Genomic DNA, 15,370 nt, shown 5'->3' on the forward strand with positions numbered 1-15,370 from the left:
GTTTCACCTTGTTGACCAGGATGGCCTCGATCTCTTGACCTCGTGATCCACCCGCCTCGGCCTCCCAAAGTGCTGGGATTACAGGCTTGAGCCACCGCGCCCGGCCTCATTGAAATTTTTTAAGTAAACATTCTTTGAAGATTTGGAGATAATTGCCCTAATTTGGTGTAATACATTTTGTTGTTCTTTAAATAGGCAGACTTATGATGATGGAGCTGCAACCCGACTAATGTCAACAGTGAAACCTTTGAGGGAGCCAGCACCCTCTGAAGATGTGATTGATATTAAACCAGAACCAGATGATCTCATTGACGAAGACCTGAACTTTGTGCAGGAGAACCCTTTGTCTCAGAAAAAACCTACAGTGACACTTACATATGGTTCTTCTCGCCCTTCTATTGAAATTTATCGACCACCTGCAAGTAGAAATGCAGATAGTGGTGTTCATTTAAACAGGTTGCAATTTCAACAGCAGCAAAATAGTATTCATGCTGCCAAGCAGCTTGATATGCAGAATAGTTGGGTATATGAAACAGGACGTTTGTGTGAACCAGAAGTGCTTAACAGCTTAGAAGAAACGTATAGTCCGTTCTTTAGAAACAACTCGGAGAAAATGAGTATGGAGGTTTGTATGTATTTTTAAATTCTGGCTTATTAGGATAAAAATTGGCAGTTCTTGATACTAAATAATATGTGAAGTCACTGAACACATGTTGCAAGTTTATTTTTAAATTGTTTAACTGCTGTTTCTCATGATACACCAGTCAGATTTTCCTGTCCGTGGCTTGCTCCTAGAGTTCTTTTATATCACATCTGAACACCTTTTTGGGATTTCCAGCATTTGAGATAGCTTTAATCTTATATTAACTGGGGGAGGGGATTTCAGATCAAGTTTAGATTGTTCATGGTAATTGCTACTAAGCAACCAATTAACTGTTTTATTAGTTTCCTCAATAACACTGTATGCAGCTGTTAATAAAATAAACATAAAGCTCTAATTTTTGTTTTAGCTAAAGGTTGGCTATTGAGGATAATATTCATAGTTTTACACAAAACCAAGAAATATCCTGTGAATTTTTCATATTACTGTTTTTTTCTTAAAATTAAAAAATATTTTGTGGTACAACTTTTGTTATTTTCCGAGATGAGTTAAGCATAAATTTTATCTGATTGCAGGATGAAAACTTTCGGAAGAGAAAGTTGCCTGTGGTAAGTTCAGTTGTTAAAGTAAAAAAATTCAATCATGATGGAGAAGAGGAGGAAGAAGATGATGATTATGGGTCTCGAACAGGAAGCATCTCCAGCAGTGTGTCTGTGCCAGCAAAGCCTGAAAGGAGGTACCTTAAACATGGCTGTAAATTAGTCTTTTACTGCCTTGATGGAGTCTTCTCAATTTCTTGAAGAGAATAGTCATTAAAATACTTTTTTTTAATATATGGAGTCTTACTCTGTCATCCAGGCTGGAGTGCAGTGATGTGATCTTGGCTCACTGCAACCTCTGCCTTCCAGGTTCAAGTAATTCTGCTGATTCAGCCTCCCGAATGGCCAGGATTACAGGTGCACACCACCATGCCCAGCTAATTTTTGTATTTTTAGTAGAGATGGGGTTTCACCATATTGGACCAGTCTGGTCTTGAACTCCTGACCTCAGGTAATCCGCCAACCTTGGCTTCCCAAAGTACTGGGAATATAGGTATGAGCCAATGCACCCTGCATAAATACTTAATGTAATACCATGTAGGCTTTTCCATTGGCTTTTGAGAAACACATTAATGAGAGAAATTGCTTAACATTTGTAAAGATTTGCAGAGGATATTAAACACTGATGATGGGGTGAGGAGGAACACATCAATTAATATTCAGATTTGTTATGTTAAAAAAAACTAGGGCCGGGCTCGGTGGCTCATGCCTGTAATCTCAACACTGGGAGGCTGAGGCGGGTGGATTACCTTAGGTTGGAAGTTTGAGACCAGCCTGGCCAGCATGGTGAAACCCTATCTCTGCTTAAAAAAAAAAAAAAAATACAAAAATTAGCTGGGCGTGTTGGCAGTGCCTTTGTAATCCCAGCTACAAGGGAAGCTGAGGCAGGAGAATTGCTTGAACCCAGAAGGTGGAGGTTGCAGTGAGCCAAGATTGCGCCATTGCACTCTAACCTGGGCAACAGATTGAGACTCCATATCCAAAACAAAACAAAAACTAAAAGGGACCTGGGCATGGTAGCTCATGCGTGTACCTAGCACTTTGGGAGGCCGAGGCAGGAGTATTGCTTGAGGCCAGGAGTTTAAGACCAGCCTGGGCAATGTAATGAGTCTTTTGTCACTACAAAGATAAATTAGCCAGTCATTGTGGCAGGGGCTTATAGTCTTAGACTGGAGAGGCTGATGGGGAAGGATTACTTGAGCCTAGAAATTTAAGGCTGCAGTGACACACTACACTCCAGCCTGGGTGATAGAGCAAGACTCTGTCTCTTTAAAAAAAAAATAAGATTCCAGTGTAGTTGGCATTTTCTAAAAACTGCAGCTCGTCTGTTTAAAACCTGGAGAAGGTTGTGGTAAAGGCATGATGGCTGGCCTGTGAAGAACTGAAATTTAAAGTTTAATAAAAATACCTTTCTTAACTCTTTTAGACCTTCTCTTCCACCTTCTAAACAAGCTAACAAGAATCTGATTTTGAAGGCTATATCTGAAGCTCAAGAATCTGTAACAAAAACAACTAACTATTCCACAGGTAACTTAAATGTATTATGTTTACACTTCGTAAAAGATTTCTGCAATTCTTGAGTAAGCTGAAAGTGATTGCTCCTTAAATTGTATAAAATAAAGGTGCCTGTCAGATGTCAAGACCAAGATGAGGCTCCCCTGTAGAAGAATGGCTTTAAAGGAGATTGACCGGTTTGAGGAACTTCGCCAGGCGTAGTGGACTGTAGTTTTTTGAGCACCATATAATGCTTTTTATACTGTTTCCAATGTGTGTGAAATACATAGTACATAAACATTTTGAAGAGAATTTTGATGAAGTGGGACTTTCATATTAGTAGCATTAGATTCAGCATTAGATATGAATTTATGATGTATAAAGGGGAGTACAATTGGATAATAATAGGCAGCTGAAGTCATAGAAATTTGTTTAACAGTAGTACATAAACAGATTGGTTTCCTCCCTTTCAGTGGAACTCAAGAATTTAATCATTTGTGATGTTCCTGCTCCAATTCTAGTGGAAGTACTAAATCTTTTTATCAGAGAATATAAAAGTATTACATTTTTTTCCCTCTTGTGACAGAGTCTCGATTCTCACCCAGGCTGGAGTGCAGTGGCATGATCTCAGCTCACTATAACCTCTGCCTCCCGTATTCAGGCAATTCCTGAGTAACTGGGACTATAGGTGCACGCCACCATGCCTGGCTAATTTTTGTATTTTTAGTAGAGACAGAGTTTCACCATGTTGGCCAGGATGGTCTTGATCTCCTGACCTTGTGATCCACCCACCTTGGCCTCCCAAAGTGCTGGGATTACAGGCATAAGCTACTACTCCCGGCCTACATGTTTTCAAAACAGGAGATGAATCAGCTGTAAGCTGGTCTTAGGGAAAGCTCATTTGGAAATGCAAACAACTGATGGGTGTCATTTTGTGTTGTCATTAAATTCTGTACTCTGGCCAACCTGTTGTAGCCAATGTGTAAACTTGCGTTAACAAGCTGATGATAATGAGCTACTCTAAAAAGATGTAAGTTTTTGCTGTGGATTTGATGGATGTAGTTACAGCATTGCCCTGCTTGTCCACTCTCTCAGGCATCTCTTTTTTTACCCCTTCCTAAAGTGAGGTAAACTACCCATCAGTTTTTTTGTTTGCTTTCTTTTTTTTTGAGATGAAGTCTTGCTCTGTTGCCCAGGCTGGAGTGCAGTGGCATGATCTTGGCTCGCTGCAGCCTCTGCCTTCTGAGTACAAGTGATTCTCCTGCCTCAGCCTTCCAAGTAGCTGGGATTACAGGTGCTTGCCACCGTGCCAGGCTTATATTTTTGTTACTTAGTAGAGATGAGATTTCACCATGTTGACCCAGCTGGTCTCGAACTGCTGACCTTAGGTGATCACCCGCCTCGGCCTCCCAAAGTGCTGGTATTACAGGGGTGAACCACCATGCCTGGCACCATCAGGTTTTGATTCTGATATTTGCCTGTCTTCTTCTTTCTCCTTATCCCTAATTTAACCTTGAACACAAAATTCAACAGGTTTGGCATATGGATAAGGATTGATAAAGATAGCAAAGGTACGCTCTTAACCTAATGGTATGTCAATCTACATTTCATTTCCTGATCTGTCAGCATATTAATTGTCTAGAATGATGAGAAGTTTAGAGAATTTCCATGACTTTCAAAATTTCTTCTTTACCTAGGTTATCTAATTTGAAACTGATATAAGATCATGAAGCTAAGTTTAAATAAGTCACATTTTGTTGAAAGTGAATACATATGTACGGTATTCATGACATGTGGGTTAAAATGTATGGACATTATTTACATATGTGTGGATAAATAGGTCAGGTATCTAACTCAGCAATGTAAGAAAAAAATGAATGGTATGTGGATTGACTTCCTCATATGTATATTCTATTCTGTTCTATTCTTTTTTTTTTTTTTGGAGAGGAAGTCTCACTCTTGTTGCCCAGGCTTGAGTGCAGTCATGCAATCTCAGCTCACTGCAGCCTCCTCCTTCTGGGTTCAAGTGATTCTGCTGCCTCAACCTCCCAAGTAGGTGGGATTACAGGCATGTGTATCACACCCAGCTAATTTTTGTATTTTTAGTAGAAACGGGGTTTTACCATGTTAGCCAGGCTGTTCTCAAACTCCTGATCTCAAGTGATCCACCCACCTCGCCTCCCAAAGTGCTGGGATTACAGGCGTGAGCCACCATGCCCAGCCTGAACTCATATGTTCTAAACCAAAGGAGGTATTTATATTTAATATGATGTAGTCGCTGTTGAGTTTTGATGTATTACTGCATTTGTATTTATCTTTTTTGATTTTATGTGAAAGTCCCACAGAAACAGACACTTCCAGTTGCTCCCAGAACTCGAACTTCTCAAGAAGAATTGCTAGCAGAAGTGGTCCAGGGACAAAGTAGGACCCCCAGAATAAGTCCCCCCATTAAAGAAGAGGAAACAAAAGGAGATTCCATAGAAAAAAATCAAGGTAATAACTTAAATGGTGTTTCATTCTTTACTACAGTTTTTTTATGAGGCATTACATATTTTCCAATGGATTTTTATGAAATGTTACACTATTAAAAAAAAGTGATGATTAAGACCAGAAATAGAATGAGAAGAATGTCATGAGGAAAGTTCATACCAACACTTTTCAGAAAGAAAAACAAATTTTTTTAAAGAGATAGGGTCTTGCCGTGTTGCCCAGGCAGGCCTCAAACTCTTGGGCTCACGCAGTCCTCCTGCCTCAGCATCTTGAATGGCTAGAACTACAGGTGTGTGCCACTGCACCAAGCCCTTTCTAGAAATTTTTGAAAGTCTTTTTATTGTGATAATTTTTAACATCCTGAAAAATGGAAAGGCTAGTACAGTGAACTCTCATGAACCTAGTCATTAAGCCTTAATTATTATCAGAATTTTGCTGGTTTTTACATAGCTCCTTGTTAAAGATATATTTATTTCTGCATTCTTTCTTTTTCTCTTTTTGTTGATCCTACTCATTTACCTGAACTGGAAATTTTAGTTATTTTTAAATCTCCCGACTCTTAAGCATTCTGTCTCTGACCTGCCATATGTGTCCCAGCGACCCTAGGTCTTTTTTTTTTGGCTTCCTTTTTTCTCAGCTTTCTCCCCCAATTCCTATACAATCCTCTGACTTTGAAAGTGTGTCTCTCATCTTCTGACTCCTTTATGAAAGTGTTTCTCCTCTCCTCCTTATTGCCCAGAATTAATGCCATTAGTTTGGGCTTTTGGTATCTCTGTTGTCTGACCACTGAGCTTGCACAGCCCTTCTCCATGACTCTCAAAGAAAAAAGTCTTTTTCTACTAAGATTTGAATTTTAAAACCCCACCAAGAAAATCTGTATGCTTATTATGTTTTCTCACATGTTTCAAGAACCTTGGAATATATTTTTTTATATCTCCGAAACTGTCCTTTAAACTGTTCCAGCTTTCATGAAACCTTATGATTTCAAAATTGTCAATTCTGTGTTCGTCTCCTCATTGTGTCTCTTTGGAAATTTTTGACTATATTGTGCAGTTTGCTGTGACAGCATTATATGGTATTCTGATAAATGATAGGTCTAAGGACAAGACCTGTTTGTTCCCCAAACAGCCCATAGATACCAATTGGAAAATGTGAATGGGCCAAATTGAGAAGAGAAGCTGAAACTTTGGAGGGATTTTGCACAGTTCAGTGGTGGATGAAGCTAATGTAGAAGGGCTGCGGCGGTGTACTCCCTGTGGAATCTGCAGTGTGTTGCCCCAATGTTTTCTTCAAAGATAGGACTCTCCATGAGAGTCTTGGAGTAGAATCAGTTGGAGCAGGGAAATAGACAGTAGAGATAGGAAAGAATGTCAGATAAAAATAGGAGAGGGAAACAATAGGAAATCTCAAAGCAAGGCGCTATATTTTTTACATCACAAAATCAACAGAAGAAGGTTGTTGATTCTGAAGTTAGAATAGCTATCTGAAGCAAACTTTCCCCTAAAATGAACAACAGAAAAGTATCAAGGTCAAGTCCTGTGCCAAATTAAAAGATAAAAAGGAATAAAAGACAAAATAGCATTGTTTCAGTGAAAGCATGCTGAAAGGTATGCTGAAAAGAAATACCATTGCAAAGTGAGCCAGAAGACATTATTTAAATACAAGACAAAACCAAGGAAAACGTAAAACAGAATTAGAAGAACTTTGAGGCTGGGTGTGGTGCCTCACGCCTCTAATCCCAACACTTTGGGAGGCTGAGGCAGGAGGATCACTTGAGCCTAGGAGTTCAAGATCAGCCAGGGCAACATAGCAAGACCTTATGTCTACAGGACATAGTTATTTAAAAATAAATAAAACGTCTTCAGAGAAATTGAAGATAAATGAGAAGAACTTTATAAAAGTCTAAAAGGGTTCATGAGAAAGTGGCAAACACTGAATATAGGCAATAGAAATACACTATATTTATAATAGTAATCTCCAAATAAACAATATTGAGAGGAACAGAGCAAACGTTAACTTTCAAGAAAACTGTCCTGCAGTGAAAACATATTCGAAACTGTTATCTGAAAAATTGCACAGTATACCTGAGAATATTCACCCAGAACCATAAACACTAAGATGTAGTCTATAATTAATGAATTTTTAAAAATAAAAAAAGTTATTTGGACATCTAGGCAAAAGGGGCATATGACTTAGAAGAAAAAGAAAAGTAGATTATCATCAGACTTTTCAACAGCATCACTTTTGTGCCAGAAGAAAATGGACTGGCACATTTAAGATATTCCGGAAAGGAAAATGTGAGCCAAGAATGTAACGTCCAGCAAACGTTACCTTTAGAAGTGATCGGCACCAACTGTTGTCTATACGCAGAAATTCAGAGACTGTTATTCCCATGAACTTTTCTTAGGGAATCTAATGGAGGATGAGCTGCAGACAAGTAAAAGACCTGTTGTCCTAATTTACACTGGAAATTTTTTTGAACTCACATTGTATTTTATATATAAATAATTTTTTTTCTAGTTCTGTCTACTGCAAGGGCATAGAAACAATAATCAACCCTTAGTAGTATTCATAATTCCCAGATTGTGGTCTTGAAATACTTCCTATTTAGAAAGCTAGGCTTCGTACCAGCATAGTTTCTTACTCCTGTAATCCCAGCACTTTGGGAGGCTGAAGCAGTCAGATCATGTAAGGTCAGGAGTTCGAGACCAGCCTGGCCAACATGGCGAAAATACAAAAATTTAGCCAGGCATGGTGGTGGGTGCCTGTAATCCCAGCTACTCAGGAGGCGAGGCAGGAGAATTGCCTGGACCTGGGAGGAGGAGATGGCAGTGAACCGAGATGTTGCCACTGGACTCCAGCCTGGGCAAAAAAGTGAGATTCCATCTCTAAGAAAATAAACAAAGAACTGGGCTTCTTGAGAAATGTCTTTTGCCAGGTCTGGGGCAGGAAATGTTAAGATGACCCTGGAATGTGTCAACATCCCAGATAGCAAAGAAGCTGTCGATGAATGGTAGATCATGTCTAAAGGATGCAGGAGCCAACTTAGAGAGGTCTTCATTGGCCAAAGATGGAATTATTTGAGCTTCAGTAGGTGTAAGAATCACAGTGGATTAAAGCCCATTTAAATTCACGGTTTCCTAATTTTTTTTTTTTTTTTTTGAGACTGAGTCTCGCTCTGTTGTCCAGGCTGGAGTGCAGTGGCACAATCTCGGTTCACTGCAACCTCTGCCTCCCAGGTTCAAGTGATTCTCCTGCTTTAGCCTCCCTAGTAGCTGGTACTACAGATGCGTGCCACCACGCCTGGCTAATTGTTTGTATTTTTAGTAGAGATGGGGTTTCACCATGTTACCTAGGATGGTCTCGATCTCCTGACCTCATTATCTGCCCACCTTGGCCTCCCAAAGTGCTGGGGTTACAGGTTTGAGCCACTGTGCCCAGCCCTAATGATGTTTTTTAAAAGTAAACCCTAACTAGTCACCTTCTGGAGGATAGTAGATACTCATTTATTGTCTTGAAAACTGAGTAAATAAAATAATTGAACATTTATGCTGTCTTTTCTGTAAGAATAGTACTACTGGGTAACCCCATAGGACAGGAGTTGGTATCTGTTTGAACCAAACCGTGCCCGTTCATGTATGTATTGTCCATGGCTACTTTCATATTACAACCTGAGTTGAATAGTTGCAAGGGACCATATAGCTTGCATAGCCTAAATAGCCAACCTCTGATGCAGTAGATGAGAGAAACATTTTCTTTTAAAATGATTTCAGCTAATAAGAGAACAAGGTGGTAGAATTAGAGTTCTGCTTTTAAGAGTGAAAAACAGTTGTTTTGTGCCCCTTGATGCAGAAGAACAAAACTTTCGTCTTGCCAAAAATGTAAATCTAAGTCATCAAGTGTCTAGTCCAGTAGTCAGTTTGCAAGAAGTTACAGAGGCCAGAGGAATATTTTGGTTGAGCTGCACCATGAGTGTGCAGCTGGCAAGGTAGTCTTTGGGACACTGTGGGTCGAATAGCCTGAGATTTTGAGTTTAAAAGGCAAATCAAAGTAAAATAAAAGGAGCAGGATTAAGCTGCAGTGGCTAGGGATGCATAGTATGTGTGAAATTGTAGAGAACCTCTAGACATTAATATAAAAGGCACATAGTGGTTGCTTTTGAAGAGTACTGATAAAGATGGAGCACACAGAGAGTCTTCTGGGGTAGGTAGCAGGTGAAGTTCTATCTTTCGTCTTGGATGGTAGTCGGAAGGGTGTCTTGCCTTATAAAAATCAAGTAAGCTATATGTTTGTGTGGTTTTCTATATTGTGCTTTTAAAAGAGGTAATTAAAATGGTGTCAGGTACCTTTGTTGATGAGGACTCTTTGTATTACTAGATTTATTCACGAGTGTGAAGTGATACTGCAAGCAATTGTTACCTGTTGATGTGCCTACTGACTGTTGTACAGTAAAATCTGTGGCAGGTTTTTAAAATCTAAACATGTACCTGTATTGGCATAAGTTGTTGATAGCTTTTTTCTTCTTTTGTTTGAGCAAATAGCATTCTCTCATTTCTCTGATGACTTTATTTTTGCTAGTGCACCCACCTCACAATATGTATACCTTTTTTTTTTTTTTTTTTTTAATTCTTGCCATCTATCTGTCACTAGAAGTTTATTTTCCCAATCTTTTCAAAGGCTTAACCACAATTATTCTGGCTTTATTGATTCTTTTTTTGGTATCTTTGTTTTCTATTTCACTGACTTCTGCTTTTTTTTTTTTAAGAGGTGCAGTCTCACTCTGTCACCTAGATTATGGTACAGTGACACAGTTGTAGCTCAGTGCAACCTCAAACTCCTGGGCTCAAATGATCCTCCACCTCAGGGACCATAGGCACACGCCACCATGCCTAGCTAATTTTTAAGTTTTTTTTGTAAAGATGGAGTCTCACTATGTTGCCCAGTCTGATCTTGAACTCCTGAGCTCAAGCAATCTGCCCACCCTAGCTTCCCAAAGTGCTAGGTTTAAAGGTATAAGCCACTGCTCCTGGCCCGACTTCTCTTACTTTTCATTTATCCTTCCATATTTTAAAAGTATTCATCTCAGCCTTTTTCTCAAATGTAAGCATTTAAGCTGTAATTTTTTCTTGATGTGCCCTGTTTACTATATACGACAAGTTTTAATACATCATGTTTTTATTATCAGAATGTCTTTAATTTCCATTATAATTTTCATCATTGGCCCATGCATTATTTGAAAGTGTGTTTTTTATACAGTATTTGGAAGTGGTATGTGGTTTTGTTTTTAGTCCTTTTTACTATATACACCTGACTTAATTCCACTGTGATTAGATAATGTAATTTTTGGTCCAATGCCTAGTTTTTGAAAATTGTTAACACTGGCTTAGTGCATAATCAAGTTTATGCATCTTCCATATGCATTTTGAAAGAAAGTAGACTAATTGTTGGATTGGGAATTTTACATTCATTCAGTAGATAAAGCTCTACTGTTAACGTTATTCAGATCTTGAGCTTGCTGAGTTTTTGTGCTGCTTGACTTACCACTTGAGAAAGGGTATTGGAATTGCCCAACATTATGACAAATTTATCTTAATTTCCTTGTACTTATATCAGTTTTTGCTTTATTTTGAGGCTGTTATATATTAATAGTGGGTGCATACATATTTAAATTTGTTATGTCTTCTTTGCAAATTGAATCCTTTATCTTGATTTTTGACCTTCTGCAGCAAAAGGTGTTTTTATCTTAAAGTCAGTTTTGTCTGATATTAATATAGCCATTGAGTTATATTTGCTTTATATATCTGGTTTCCCTGCTGTCGTTTTCAGTCTTCTCTCTCAGTTGACCCTTGGACTGTACAAGTTTGAACTGTGTGGGTCCACTCATACACTTACATGTGGATTTTAAAAAATAAATATATTGGAAAATTTTTTTTGAAATGTGGCAATTTGAAAGACAATGCAGATAAACTATATAGCCTAGAAATACTGACAGAATTAAGAAAAATTTAGATATCATGAATGCATAAAGTATATGTAGCTACTAGACTTTTAACATTTATTATCATAAAATATATGCAAACCTATTATGAAAAGTTTAAATTTATCAAAATTATGCACACACAGACTACATGATGCCATTTGTAGTTAAGAGAAATGTAAGCAAACATAAAAATGCAGTAATAGCCATATAAAATTCACTGTATATACTGTACAACTGTAATAATTTTGTAGTTATCTTCTGTTGCTTTATGGTGAGCTGAGGTGTTTTGAATGTCCACTTAAAATGCTGTGTGATGCTTACCATCTCTGTGCGAGCAGTTCAGCTCTCCAGTAAGTTGTGTATTGCTGTAAAAGGTGATCTCACGGTTCTTACGTATTTTTCATCTTGTTCTGTGCAATACTGTAAACCTTGAATAACACCAGGGGACCCATAATGAAGTGCTACTAATGATGCTGGACTTCTCTTAAGAAGTAGGGAAAAGTCATGATGTTATAAGAAAAAGTTGAATTGCTCAGTATGTACCAGAGATTGAGGTCTGTGGCTGCAGTTATTCACCATTTCAAGATAAATGAACTTAGCATAAGGACCATGGTTAAAAAAAAAGAAAAAGAAAAAATTTATGAAATTGTCACTGGAGCTACATTGACAACAGGAGTAGTTAAATGTTTGGGAAGTCAAAAGTTATATGTGGGTTTCAACTTTTGTGGGGGGATGTTGTTTAAGGATCATCTATATATTATATTTTAAGTGTCATAAAGCTAGGTTTTATTTTTTAGTATGAGTTTGCCTTTTATTGGAGCATTTAGACCAGTCACATTTATTACAATTATTGATACAGTTGGATTAGTTTTCATCATCATTTCTGATTTGTATTTTCTGTTTTTTCTCATCTTTTTTAAGGGTAATTAATTACTGTTATTGTTGAAAACCCTAACCCTGGTTCTACAATTATAAACTAGTTTACTGTTTAAAATTTCCATTTCTGTTCTTCTTTTTTTTGAGATGGAGTCTTGGTCTGTTGCCAGGCTGGAGTGCAGGGATGCGATCTCGGCTCACTGCAAACTCTGACTCCCTGGTTCAAGCGATTCTCCTGCCTCAGCCTCCCAAGTAGCTGGGATTACAAGCATGAACCACCACACCCAGCTACTTTTTGTATTTTTAGTAGAGATGGGGTTTTACCATGTTGGCCAGGATGGTCTCGATCTCCTGACTTCATGATCCACCCACATCGGTCTCCCAAAGTGCTGGGATTGTAGGCATGAGCCACCACGCTTGCCCATGCTGTTTTTTTTTTAGTGGTTATCTGTGAAATATTACATGCAAATTTAATTTAGCATTCTAAAAGTTAATATCCTGACTCCATTCTCAAACAGTAAAATGACTTTTGAATTTTTGAAGAGCTTCAGTCTTTACTCTAATTTACTTTTCAGTGTTTCAGTTTGATCTTTTTTAAATACATAAGTTGGACAACATTCTTGTAATTTTATCCAGGCAATGTTTTTTCAGGTTTACCTCCTGTTTATCATTTTACTTATTCTTAATATCTCTAAGTGTTATTTGGGGATCATTATTTTCCAATATTTTGAAGTATTTTTTTTTTTTTTTTGGAAGTTTCATTGGAATGTGTCTGTCGGCAGTGTATTTTCCAAGAGTCTGTTCACCTGAGTGTTTTCTTTGTGTTTTTGTGCAGTAGTTCTGCTGGATACCGAAATCTAGGTTAATAGTTGTTTGCTCTCCCACCTTATATATATTATTATCCCATTGTCTTCTGCATTCCATTGTTGAGTGGAGTTCTGTCATTCTAATTGTCTGTCGTTCCTTTGTAGGTGATCTGTCCTTTTTCTCTGGCTGCTTTCAAGATCTTCTCTTTGTCTTTGATGTTCTGCAGTTTCACTACGATGTGTCTAGGCGTGGATTTCCTTTTATTTTTCCTGTTTGGTATAATGTATGGAAAAATCCCATATGTTTGAAATAAAATACGTTACATTATGAAATATATGCTCACCATAGAAAATTTGGGAAAACAAAACATATCAGTGTAATGTCTCCTGACAGATGAGAAGATAATCAAATAGTATAAAAAGATTGAAAATAAAAAGCAACATTCTTTGCTACATTCTTCTCTATACTAGTCCCATTCCTCAGAATCCCCCACTTTTAAATGTTTCAGTTCCCTTCTCCATGTTGTAATAATATGCTTTATACTGTTTCTTCATTGATGAACTATAGATAGTATCTGTTGATTTCAAGATCTGGCTTATTTATACTTTTCCCCTTGCTTCCAAACTCAGAAACAGCAAAATCAGTTTTTAATTCATTTATTGGTTACTTTAGTACTTGTAAGCAATATACCTAAATATTTCTTGTGTGGTTATATTTTAATATATTTTGACTTCTGAAAGATATGAACATTTACGTTCTCCTTACTTCCTTTTTTTTGGGGGAGTGGGGAGAGGTAGAGTCTCAGTTTGTCGCCCAGGCTGGACTGTAGTGGGACAATCCAACCTCTGCCTCCTGGGTTTAAGTGATTCTCCTGCCTCAGCCTCCTCAGTAGCTGGGACTACAGGCACGCTGTGCCATGCCTAGCTAATTTTTTATATTTTTAGTAGAGATGTGGTCTCACTGTGTTGCCTAGGCTGGTCTCAAACTCCTGAGCTCAGACAGTCTGCCCACCTCAGCCTCCAAAGTGCTGGGATTACAGGTGTGAGCCACCATGCCAAGCCCCTCCAGGTCTTATATTTTATTTCTTGCTGCCACCTACATTCTGTCCTGCCTTCACCTTCTGAATTACCACCTGTACTTTTATGTTGTCAAAGCTGATTAAATTTACATTTTGTTTTCAACTTTAGTTAAGACTTAGTAGATTGACTCTAAGAGTTGATAAACAGTAAGCATTTACACTATTAAGACTATTTAGACTGGGCATGGTTAGTGGCTCACACCTGTAATACCAGCACTTTAGGAGTCTGAGGGTGGGAGGTTTGCTTGAGCCTAGGAGTTTGAGACCAGCGTGGGCAACATAGACCCTCATCTATATATATTTTTTAAATGTTTTTTAATTAGCTGGATGTGATGATGTGCACCAGTAGTCATGGCTACTCTGGAAGATTGCTTCAGCCCTGGTGTTTAAGGTTTCAGTGAGCTGTAATTACACCAGCCTGGGTGACAGAGCAAGACCCTGTCTCTAAAAATAAGAAAAAATTTAAAAGACTATATAAGTATTTACTACAGGGCCAAATATATACTCTATTTCTTGCACAGCTTTGTGTAGGGACTCTCTAGAGTTTCTTTTTTAAATTTTTCCCCTTTCATACTGTTTTTTTTGTTTGCCTTAGGTTCTTCTTTTTTCCCTTCTTGTATTGCCTACCTGTACTGTAGCTTTAAAGTCTATCACTCTGTGCTTTGAATCTTTGGGTTTCCCGCCTGTTCTAGGTACCTTCCTTCTGGAGCCTCTCTTCTTTTCTGACCTGACTGCTTGCTCTAGGCCTACTCCAGGCCATCATCCTGGGATGTTCTCCTCCCCTGAGTCAGCTCTGCATTTACTGAATTCCATTTTGTCTTCTCAGTTCATTTCTCCATTTCATAATCACATCACAAAGAAACTCCTTAAGAAAGTATGGAAGGTTAATTTTCTGAGTGCTTGGAAATCTGAAGCTAGCCTTGTATTTTTTGATACTTTGGCTAGGTATGGAATTCTAGGTTGAAGTCATTTTCTTCAAAACTTTGAAGGCATAGTTTGATTATCTTGAGGCTTCATTGTTTATGCTGAGAAGTGGTTGCCCATCTTATACCATTGTGAAATACGTGGGAATTTTTTTTTTCTGTGTTCTTGGTATCTAAAATTTCACTGTGATATGTCTAGATGCTAGTTAGATACATTAGGCACCCTTTTAATTTGAAAATCCATTTTCATCAGAGAAATTCTCTTGCATTATTTGTTTTAAAATTTACTGTCCTTGTTTTCATTGTTCTCTTGTGGAAATTCTGTTAGTTGAATGATAAGCTCTTACTTTGTTCTGTCAGTTGTATATCTTCTCTCCTCATTTTTGACTTGGTCTTGTTGGTCTACTCTTGAATACTTCCTTAATTTTGTCTTTAATCTCCTTACTGAACTTTTTAAAAATGTAGGCAAGCATATTTTTTAATTTCCACAAACTTTTTTTTTTTTCTGTTTTTCATAGTACT

At 37.9% G+C, this 15,370-nt stretch overlaps 1 protein-coding gene across 1 annotated transcript in view; it reads left to right on the forward strand.

Annotated features, from left to right (window-relative positions):
* ZC3H14 (zinc finger CCCH-type containing 14) overlaps positions 1-15,370 on the forward strand; it is a 49,460-nt gene that overhangs the window by 9,754 nt on the left and 24,336 nt on the right. The window contains exons 4-7 of the mRNA XM_037737119.1: positions 141-625; positions 1,177-1,337; positions 2,627-2,727; positions 5,032-5,187. Coding sequence (XP_037593047.1) covers positions 141-625; positions 1,177-1,337; positions 2,627-2,727; positions 5,032-5,187 — 903 coding nt within the window. The remainder of the gene's footprint in view (positions 1-140; positions 626-1,176; positions 1,338-2,626; positions 2,728-5,031; positions 5,188-15,370) is intronic.

This window comes from Cebus imitator, unplaced genomic scaffold, assembly GCF_001604975.1.
Source record: "Cebus imitator isolate Cc_AM_T3 unplaced genomic scaffold, Cebus_imitator-1.0 Scaffold34, whole genome shotgun sequence".
Taxonomy (NCBI): Eukaryota; Metazoa; Chordata; class Mammalia; order Primates; family Cebidae; genus Cebus; species Cebus imitator.